This window comes from Medicago sativa, chromosome 1 (genome assembly GCF_051527215.1).
Source record: "Medicago sativa cultivar Bolivia chromosome 1, Bolivia_mono, whole genome shotgun sequence".
In the NCBI taxonomy this organism is placed as follows: domain Eukaryota; kingdom Viridiplantae; phylum Streptophyta; class Magnoliopsida; order Fabales; family Fabaceae; genus Medicago; species Medicago sativa.
This window is the reverse complement of record NC_140749.1, coordinates 69,582,696-69,593,790: the sequence shown is the minus strand read 5'-3', so window position 1 is coordinate 69,593,790 and position 11,095 is coordinate 69,582,696. Positions and strand designations below refer to the sequence as shown.

Below are 11,095 nucleotides of genomic sequence, written 5' to 3'. Positions count from 1 at the left end.
GTATCCTTAACCAGTGCTCCGGGGCACCGGTTAGCATCATCCTAAAACTTTATTTAACTGTCGGTTAAAATCTAATTTACTAGGGTCTTCTTCTCTAAAAATCGGGGATAAGACAAAAAAAACTAATTTATGATTTTAAGAATTTAAGAAATTTAATTGATCATTCTCTACAATTTTGAATAACAAATAGTGATTCATATTGATCTGGAGAGCATTTTATGGCCCTCAATATTTCAAACACAGCCAACAGGAACTTCCCAATTCCCACTAAGCATGTGGCGTGAATAAGTGACCTTAGTCCCCCACCCTACGGCACCGCCAAAGGGACATGCACTATATGTTCTCAACTCAAACACATACGCCACTATCTTTAGGGTTTTATATTTCCTCCTCCAAATCTATATCATCCTCTCATAAATATTCTAAGTCAAATTCCATATAAAACATGCAACATAAGCCACTTATTTCTGTTTTTAGCAGTTGACATTACTTGCTTGACACATAATTTATTGATGCATACTGCAAGTTGACTGACCACTTGTAGATAAATGAAGTTACATCCAAGTACTTATAATCAACTGCTAAAAACTTAAAATAAATTTATCAGTTTTTATGATAACAAAACACCAACTCTTTTTTCTTTTTGTTTGGGTGAAAAGATCCAACTCATCTAATAATAATAATAATAATAATAATAATAATAATAATAATAATAATAATTCGTACCCTTCAAATACATATTATTAATAATAATAATAATAATAATAATAATAATAATAATAATAATAATAATAATAATAATAATAATAATAATAATAATAATAATAATAATAATAATAATAATAATAATTCGTACCCTTCAAATACATGCACATGTATGCTACGCTATAGAAATATTCCATTTAATTTAAAAACATTAATGATTTTGTTGCGTTAGGTTCTATAATTTTTTTCGTATTTTCTTTTCAATTTTTTTATAGTCATCATTACTAGGTATGATGTGTGATGTCAACAAAATTATCAACAGGTATACCATTAGATCTCAACCGGGTTTCCAATGTTTTATTCTCAACGATGATTGCACAAATCTTAAATTATTGAATTTGCTATGGACCTTCAGTCTCTAATAATGAAGATTTAAGAATTAGTAGTCAAATGAATTGATGAAAGGATCCATGTAGTAACCAATGAAGACTAACTTTTACATATACTATATATATGGCCACTATACTCAAACATTTTACAGCTTATTGTCACCACACTCTCAAACTCATTATCCTTTTAATTAAATCTCAATCGAATTCATAATTTTTGGAGCTGGTAATCTACCAAACAAAACGAACAAATCAATAGGAACAAAATAATTGCTTTATAAACTATGAAAAAGGTGGACAAAAAATGATATGGCCCCTCAAACCCAATAAAATATAACAGTACTTTTCTGCGTGGGAGCCAAATTTAATGCTTCTGGCCCCAAGTATGTTCATGACTTGTATTCTTGTCAAAAAAAGTTTAATTTTTTCTAACATGCGATTAATCTCTTTTTAAGTGTTCAAATTGCAGCTTAAGATTCTTTATCTCTACTAGCGAAAAGACGGGCACTCCGTGTCCGTTCTTCCGCTCTTTTTATTGCGCTAACATTTAAAAATTATGAACGGTGTTTTTTTATGAAATTTTAATTTAGATTAAAAGTAAAAATATAAATGTTTTTGTTTTCAAAGTATAACAAATGAAACTAACTATGATTGCCTATTTCAATGAAACCAACAATATAACAAAAAAAAAAATAATCTAAATGCTTTTTTTTTTAATGACACCCACAACAATCTCTATTATAAAAAAAATTGTTGTTTAAGGGTATAATTGGGATAATGAAAAAATAAGTATAGACACAATCATCTAGTTTGTTATACTTTTTAAATGATAAAGGAAAAAACTCGACATTTGTGTTTATTACACTTCTATTTTAATATTTAAATATTTAAATTTATTCTTATCTATTTGTTACATGTGTTTGTATTAAAAATCAAGGGCATTTTTGGAAATAAAAATCCAACCAAAAATACTGAAAGGGATAGTTTTCTTTATATATATATATATATATATATATATATATATATATATATATATATATATATATATATAGACACACACACACATAGATTCAAGAGCGTGCGTGGGGAAAATTGAACCGTCAATCCTTTCGTACATGCTACACATAACTGATTTTATTTTTTTATTTTACGAAAGTTTCTTCGACTTAAAAACAAGTAATTATTTGCACTTTGAATTATCATGTTATATATAAAAAACTTCTACCATCATTCGTCTAACGATGACTAATTTACGTCGAAGAAACTGTGTGACATATAAGTTTGATTATATCATGTCAATCGAATTTTCTTCATGTTTAAGATGGATTATTATTGGTAAGGAAAACTTTTTTTTTTTGAAAGGATTGGTAAGGAAAAACTTGTCACGCCTAATAATCTACGTTTAATTTGATATTTTTTTTGAGGTATACATTTAATTTAATCTTAAAAGTTTATTTTAAACGTATTACTTGATATTAAATATTTTGTACTCGCTTAATTTTATGAGAAATAAATGTATTGTTAAGATCCAATAAAAATGTATTTTTAAGAATATCATATAATTTCTCCTAAAAAGAAGAATATCAAATAATTTGAATAACTAATACGATATATTAAACTTTGTGACTTTCCCTCATAATTATCAAATAAAATATCTCCAAACATCAGTATATAATATATGAGACTAGGGTCATAAAAAACAAAAGCATAAATCAAAACCCGAACCTAACACAAAGAAAAAGCAAACAACTTATTGGAAATCATACTGCTTACGCACGCACACCTCATAATTAGGTAAGTAGCAAGGTTGGCTCAATAATTCGTGATAAGCGACGTACATGTATCTGTGAGCATAACTAAACTCGTAGCATAATGTATTGCAATAAATATGAATTGAGATTCAAAATCGAATTTCCTACTTATTCATCGGGGTGAAATTAATATATGATTCTCTTTTGTATGTGGTTGTGTTTTTTTTAAGGTCTAATGAAAAATGTTTTTTATAGGTATTAAATTAGAACTTCAGCGGCATTACCTTTGGACCGGCTTGATAGATACACAATAGAAAAATATCAACAAGTAAAGTACATAAATCAACAATGAATTAGTTCAAACGGAAAAGGATTTGAACTTATTAAGCAAATGGTCAGTTTATTCGACCTTGACTTTTGGTATGAAGAAATTTCGGTTGAAAGGGGATAAATCTCTTATGTGTCTCATAAGTTTCTTGACATAGGTTAATATCTCGGCTGGGAGGAAAGAAGGTGAACCAACTTTGTATGCGCATATTTCTCAATAGAGTTGGTCAATGATAAACGGCAATAAAAACCAGTAACACGATAACGAAAAGAAAAAAAGTACTCCCACATTCTCCTTTTTTTTTGTCAAATAGTCTAGTAGATATACTCACACACAATAAGTGTAGAGAAGTGAAAAATTTGAAAGTCGAACCTCCAACCCATGCATATAGAGCTGCACTTAGAAGACCCTCAACTACTTTATGGAGTCCTTAATATAAAAATAAAGAAAAATTATATTTATAATTTTCTTTTACATAAATGGAAGCAATAATGAAAAAGTATTTTTAAATAATAAATTTAAAGTAATAATTCTTATTCTCATAAAAACAGCAGCGAAAAAGGAATCAGAATATAAAAATTCTTGCCAATTGTGTTATATAGAGTAAAAGCAAAGAACTTCATATTTTCTTTTTATAAAAGAAGATAGAATCCAAACAACTTCAAAGTAACATTAATCCTTCACGAGGAAGCTGACAACAATTGACTCGTATTTTGTAAGTGTAAGTTCGATTCTTTTAATTAGTATTTCACAAAAACCCTACATGTGTTATGCATTATCCCTTACAAAGTGAGCTCACCGGTACAATCATGTACAAGTTTATTTTTCACCTATGAATCCTTGGAGTTAGACCAGAAAGTGACCCAACACACAACACAAACAGAAACAGAAACATTGTCACACTTTTCTACTTGCTACTGCATGTATGTGGTTTTAAATACCTTACTCCTTTGTCTCGGTCACTTCTTGCTCCTCTCTCTCTCTCTCTCTCAGTCTCTCTCCTTCTCAATAACACATTCAGTTCAGGTATATATCATTCATCAAACACCCCACGATCCTCTCCCAACATTTTCAATCTACTTTTCTCTCTTTACAGTTTACACCTTATCCCAATTCCAACACTCTTCAATTATTATTAACACCCCCCTCTTTCTCATTCACATTTTCACAAACACATGCTGTTCTTCACTCACCTCTAGCTCAAAAACCTTCACCAATCCCACCCATCAAATTCCAACAACAACCCATTTCAAACCTCACTCCATGGCTCTCGAAACACTCCTCTTCAAGGTCAAAACCGCCATTTCAAACAGCTTCGACTCAGTCCCACCTAAACTTCTCAAGAAAAAACCTTCCTTCAAATCAAAACGAAACGTTGCCGTTTTAGCCTTTGAGATCGCTGGTGTCATGTCAAAGCTTCTTCATCTCTTTCAGTCACTTTCCGATGCAACAATTGTTCGTATTCGAAACGACGCCGTTACGCTTGAAGGCGTTCGTAAAATCATCTCCAACGATGAATCTTTTCTGTTAGGACTCGCTTGTGCTGAGTTCGCTGAGACTCTTCGTCTCGTTGCGAACTCAGTCACAAGACTCAGTCAGCGATGTGAGGATGCTAATCTAAGAAACTTCCATCGGGCTTTTTCAGAGTTTGCTGACACGGGCCGTGACGCAAATGGGTGGGCTTTTTCTGGGCCGAAGGAAATTGAAGCTAAGTTTAGAAAAATGGAACGTTACGTGATGCTTACGGCAACTTTACACCGTGAAATGGAAGAGCTTTCTGTTTTGGAAAATGGGTTTAGAAAAGCTTTGAATTTGAATCATCATCATCATCATCATCATCGTAGGAATAGTTGTAGTGAAGGAAATGAAGGTTCTTTGGGTGTTGGAAAAGAACAAAAAATTTATGAACTTCAACAGAAGATTTGTTGGCAGAAACAAGAAGTTAAGGATCTGAAAGATAGGTGTTTATGGAGTAGAAGTTTTGATGGTGTTGTTTTGTTACTTGTGAGGTTTTGTTTCACTGTTTTAGCAAGGATTAAGGTTGTGTTTGGGATTGGTCATTCTATGCCTTGTTTGTCACCAACTTCTGCAGCAGTTTACCCATCTGATCAGAATCAAAATTCTTGTCATGAATTCGTTTCTGGGTCATTGGAAAGCTCAGAGCTTGATAAGATCAATGAAGGTATGGGTATGGGATTGGGAAGTGGGTTTTTTGAGTCAAATTCAAAGCTTTTGAAACCACCTCCTAGTACTTTAGGTGCTTCAGCTTTGGCTTTACACTATGCAAATTTGATCATAGTGTTGGAAAAGATGATAAAGACACCTCATTTGATTGGTTTAGATGCAAGGGATGATTTGTATGGTATGCTACCTAGTAGCATAAGGTCAGGTTTAAGGGTTAGGTTGAAAGGAATTGGTTTTTGTGCAAGTGATCCCGTTCTTGCTGGTGAATGGAAAGATGCTTTGGGGAGGATATTGGGATGGTTGTCACCTTTGGCACATAACATGATCAAGTGGCAAAGTGAAAGGAGCTTTGAGCAGCAAAATTTGGTCCCTAAGACCAATGTTTTGCTTTTGCAGACTTTGTTTTTTGCAAACAAAGAGAAAACTGAAGCTGCCATAACTGAGTTGCTTGTTGGGTTGAACTATATTTGGAGATTTGAGAGGGAAATGACTGCTAAGGCTTTGTTTGAATGTGCCAATTTCAATGGTTTTATTAAATCTGCAAAATCATAGTTAATTAATGATATTGGTTCATAATTTCTTGTCCTTTATTTTCATTTGAATTCCTCTTACTTCCATAATAGGAGTTTTAATTTTGCCACTTTCAAATTTTATGGTGGTTGGTTTTATAGATGAATTGAGTTATGTCTAGATCCTTGAGGGTTTGTTTTGCTTCTATCACAGCACCCTGTAAATTTATAAAATGTAAATGATGTTATATGTTTTTTAGTGATATCTCTAAGAGGAGATGCATTGGCTTTTCATCATTAATGCTTCCACAATCATGAGAAAATATTCCTTGTGTGTAATTATGGTTTGACTAGAAATTGAGTTGCTGATATTTATATTAGTGGAGATCATTGTTGTTGGAATTGTGCATGGTTGTACCACTAGTTCTAGATCCAACCTTGTGTGGTTCATGTGGTAAGTAATAATTCTACTAATAAACTAGTTGCTATATTCGATCCTTTTCTTGCATATCTTGGTTGCCATTAATTTCATATCATATCAATAACCTAACATAACCACAGTGGGCCCAATTACCGTCACTGTTGATACAGTTACATTTGGATGAGGATTAAATTTTTCTACATGGCTGGGGTGGATCTGGGAGGGGACATGTTTCTACGCTTGTTATTCGGGTGTTCACCAATTTGTCTGTTTTATTGAAGTTAGTTCAACTTGCTATGAAATCTAGATTTTTTTATTAACATTGTAAATTTATACACGTAAATGAAGGAGTTGGAATTTAAACTTCGATCTTGACGTTTGATTTATCAATTTTGATATTTTTATTAATTGAATTAGGGTTAATATGTTGAAAACAAGATATTTTATCGTTGCTTTGAGGATTAATCTTATTCATTGTCCAAATAATAAAAGCGAGATATATTTTGCGGTGTCTATTGGATCAAATATTCTATTTTTTTTACTATTATTCTGGATTAAAAAAATCCATACTTTTTAGTAAAAATGCTCTAAGGTTAATTTTTTTTTGTCCAATTAGATATTTTGTTCAAAAGATTATAACTCAACAGCGCAAGTTGACAAAAAAAAAATATTCATTGTGAAAGATATTTTATTCCTCCATTTAACTAATGCCACGCAATTTTACAAGTAAAACACTGGAAAGAGAGAATACGGATTGAGAGGATTGAGAACATGTTGAGATCTACGGGAAGATGTTTGCTCAGAGAGGGGTTTGTAGGGTCATTTACATTAAACTAAAACTTAGTTATTAGGCTTTGTAGGGTCATTTTCCCTGTCAAACCTTTGCTTTTTTAAGCGATGTGAAACTTCAAACTCAGTACTCACATTTGTATATCTTCCCTCAATTGTGAGTTCATTTATTCATTATGCTCCTCCTTAAATGAAAAGTGCTCGGCCAACACGTTTGTAAGCAACGTGGACTTCCAACCTTACATTTGGTACACGACAATCTCCCTTAAGTATGAGTCCGTAAATTCATTATGTCTCTCCCTTAAGCGGAAGCTTTTTCATCCACATGCTTGCTTCCGTCCGATACTATTGCTGGATCACAAGGAGAGTTCGGAGGATCATCATATTGAGTCCAAAGCAACTACACAAGTGAATTGAACACCACATCTTAATCCAAAAATTGCTCTTTTGTTTTGAGCTATTTTTAGTTAAGCACAATTATTTTAATTTGGTCCAAGTAAAAATTTATTTCTTTTTGGGTTGTAAAGCTTGTTGATAACAAGTGTGTAAAAACAAAGGTAAAATTACTCGTTTCAGGAAAGATCAGGAAGATCTAGCAAGGATAATAGTTACTTGTTTGTGAAACAAGATTAAGAAGACAAAAGAGGAGTTGTGGTTAAGTTATAACACAACTACCTAGTGGTTAATCTCACACTTGTGTGGAGAGTGGAAGTAGCCGATTTTGGCGAACCACGATAAACTTTTTGTGTCATCTCTCTCTCTCTCTCTCTCTCTCTCTCTCTCTCTCTCTCTCTATATCCTTCTTTGATTTATTGTTTAAAATCACACACTTCACAAATATTATTGTTATTATTTATTTACTAACGAACTATTCGTGATTTTTGAATTGGAGAAATTTTTTATCAGGGAAAATTTTAACAGTTCACAATTCAAACCCCCCTTTCTTGTGAAAATATTTTACTTCAAGATGAACCTGAGCTGTTTGTAGAAACAGGTTGTGAACCATCATGATTATTACATTGAAAAGTGCCAAATTGCAAACTAGACAAGTTTCCTACAGAAGGGAACATTTTATTCTTACTACAAGCTATACTAACAGTAGGAATATGAGAGGAAGGAGCAGAAGATTGAGGAGCAGAATGATGAATGATGGTGAAACTGATAAAGTCCATCACTACCAAGAGACCCTCTCATAAACACTTTAGAAGAATCCTGACATTTAACAAATCATTCATTAAAATAAAACTCAAAATACACATTGTTGTCCTTAGCAAATTGACTAACACTGACTAAGTTTTTGATTATGGAAGGAACAAGAAGTAAATTTTTGAGTTTTAGAGTAGTTTGAGGATGAAAAGGTGAAGTAAATTTCATAGAACCAACAGAGGTTATTGACAAACCTTGTCCATTACCAACATGGACCTGATCAATTCCTGAAAAGGATACAATATCCACTAAGTTTCCAACATCTGGAGTAACATGGTGAGTAGCTCCAGAGTCAGGATACAAGATGTTATTGAAACCCCACCATTTGAGCTCACTGATTCATCAGAGGTTCCAGCTAGCAAGGCCTATGGTGCTTGATGTCTTTGCCCAGTGAAGTGGGAAGGAAACTGAGAGGATTGAGGCCTAAAGGCACCTCCAGAACTTGCAAAACGTGGCTGCATCCAAACATTAGGTGGAGCAACACCATAACCACTAGAAGCACTAAAATATAAATCATATTGAGGTTGAAGACGGTAGCGGCAGTAACTTGCATCATGTATAGTTTTGTAACAAATTTGGCACTGAACAAAGGGGTGTGCAGGGCCAGTTCCTCTACCACCTCTACCTCTAAAACGACCTCCTCTAAATCCTCTACCACGTGATTGACCTCTATTTCCAAAATAAGCACCAGAAAATTGATTATTATTGTTGTACTGAGAATTAGGGTTAGGAATGCCATCAGGAAAAACAGAGTTAGTTCCTTATTCTTAAGATTCACCACCAATATTGTGAGTAAGATTGATAGAAGTTGGTTCAGTTATTGCAGCTTTCTTGAATCTCTCATTACGAGATTCTTGAGCGAGAAGTTGGGATTCAAGCTCATCCAACGAGATAATCTCAGTTTTTCTATTGACAGAGGCCACAACTGCATTGAACTCCTCAGGAAGAGCTTCAAGCACAACTTCAATGAGATCTCTGTGAGGGACAGGGTCACCTATGGACAAAAGTGGTAGGAATTGACTCAGCCATAGCGGAAGAGGCACTGGGTCAAAAGGAAGCTCTAGATACCATGATAGAAATGGACAAACTTCACTGATGAGTTTGGAAGAAGCTTGAGAGTTTGTTAGAGGAGAGAGAAAGTAGTTAGAGGTGAGAGAAAGAGAGAGGGAAAACAGAATTTAGAAAAGTGAATATTTCATTGTATTAATCTTAGAGAATGATTACACATATTTATAGAGATTAAGACTAAGGGAAAGGTGTCACTAAGTGACAACTGCCAGCTATATTAACAAGCTTAATCATAGAGACTCATTTACACTAAACACTACTTGAGTCTATATTACAATCTGAGATTAGTATCTTATTCTAACAATTATTCTTTTTTTTTGTCATTAAGATGGTTTTGGATTTTTTTTCAATGTTTTATTTTTGAAAGATTATTTTTTCCAATGTTATACGCGATGTTGCTTCTGAAAGTAGAAGGAAATTTGAATTTATTAATTTTTTTTCTTGTTATGTTTGTATTTTAATAGACTACTAGTCTATTTTCCCGACGTTGGTCAAGTTACATACATAATATTAATGTTTATGTCATATGTATAATTTTATTAAAAGCTCATATAACTCAGAAGTTATAAAAGAAAAAAGATTATGCATATTATAATATATAATTTATTAAATAAACTATTAATATATGTCTGAACTATAAAATAAATAAATTTTAGATATTGAAGTTGAAAAAATTATCTATAATATTAGTTTTTTTTTGTTATACATATAATATTTTTTATTGAAAATCCATATTGTCATACCCCAATTTTTGACCTAAGGAGTGTACATTCATACACCGACATGTGTCTTTTGACTCTGACCAGTCTCTGATTTTAAGCGGAAAATTCGACAGAGAGGTATTTTAAAATACCTCATTTTTTTTTTTGGTTCGAGTCGGACCCACTTCTCTCCTTTTATTTTATTCTTTATTTCCATCTTTTACTTTTTTTAATTAATTAATTTTAACTTTAGTTTAGGTTAAGTCATTACCTATTTATTTTATGTTTTTTAAGATAGAGTCTGTACAGTTATTTATTGCGTCGTTATATTATTTTATTTATTATTTCTTGTTATTTGATCAAAATCCGAAAGTGCAAGCTGTCCCATGCGTTCATCAATCAATCCTGCATCCAGTCCAAATTCATGAAACACAACCAGTCATCGTCCAAGTTCAGTTCAGGTTTATCCGATTCATTCTGTAGTTCGTTCCAATCCAACAAGCTCGTTTCCCTTTCTTTACTCCTCAAGTCACTGACTTTCTGCTCTATGATAACAAACCCTAATCTCTAAGCCTGTCAATATAAAAAGGGACATGCAGCAATCAAAAGAGAGGGGGGAACACGCACCAAAAGCCAAAGCCAGAATCGCTCAACAAATTTTAACAACTCTGCAACCCAATTCAACACAAAAAAACCTGCACAAGAAACATACCAACATAACACAACAGAGACATTTTTTCCTAGCAATCACAACACAACCCCAAACTCAATCGTCAACAACCCTATCAAAATTCAAACCGGCAACACATCAGGAACCCACATCACCAGCCTCGACCAAAACCCCAATTCATTCCACAAATCTAACACCTCAACCTGCACAGACGGAGTTCCAATCGATCCCATTTCACAAACCCATCCAAACAACATAATTTGCCAATCCTTCACGCTCAAATCCATCAACCGGCCGCACCAGCAGCCACGTCTAAACCGAAGAAACATCACGTATCATCATCTCGACACAGAGAAGTTTCGTCAAACAACCTA

The 11,095-nt window shown here is 33.1% G+C and overlaps 1 protein-coding gene across 1 annotated transcript; it reads left to right on the top strand.

Moving 5' to 3' along the window:
* The first annotated feature begins 3,812 nt into the window (after nt 1-3,812).
* Nucleotides 3,813-6,160, top strand: LOC146956832 (protein PSK SIMULATOR 1-like). The gene has a single exon (XM_085731792.1). It carries the CDS (start codon nt 4,095-4,097, stop codon nt 5,907-5,909), a length of 1,815 nt encoding a protein of 604 aa, XP_085587918.1. The 5' UTR covers nt 3,813-4,094; the 3' UTR covers nt 5,910-6,160.
* Nucleotides 6,161-11,095: the final 4,935 nt, after the last annotated feature.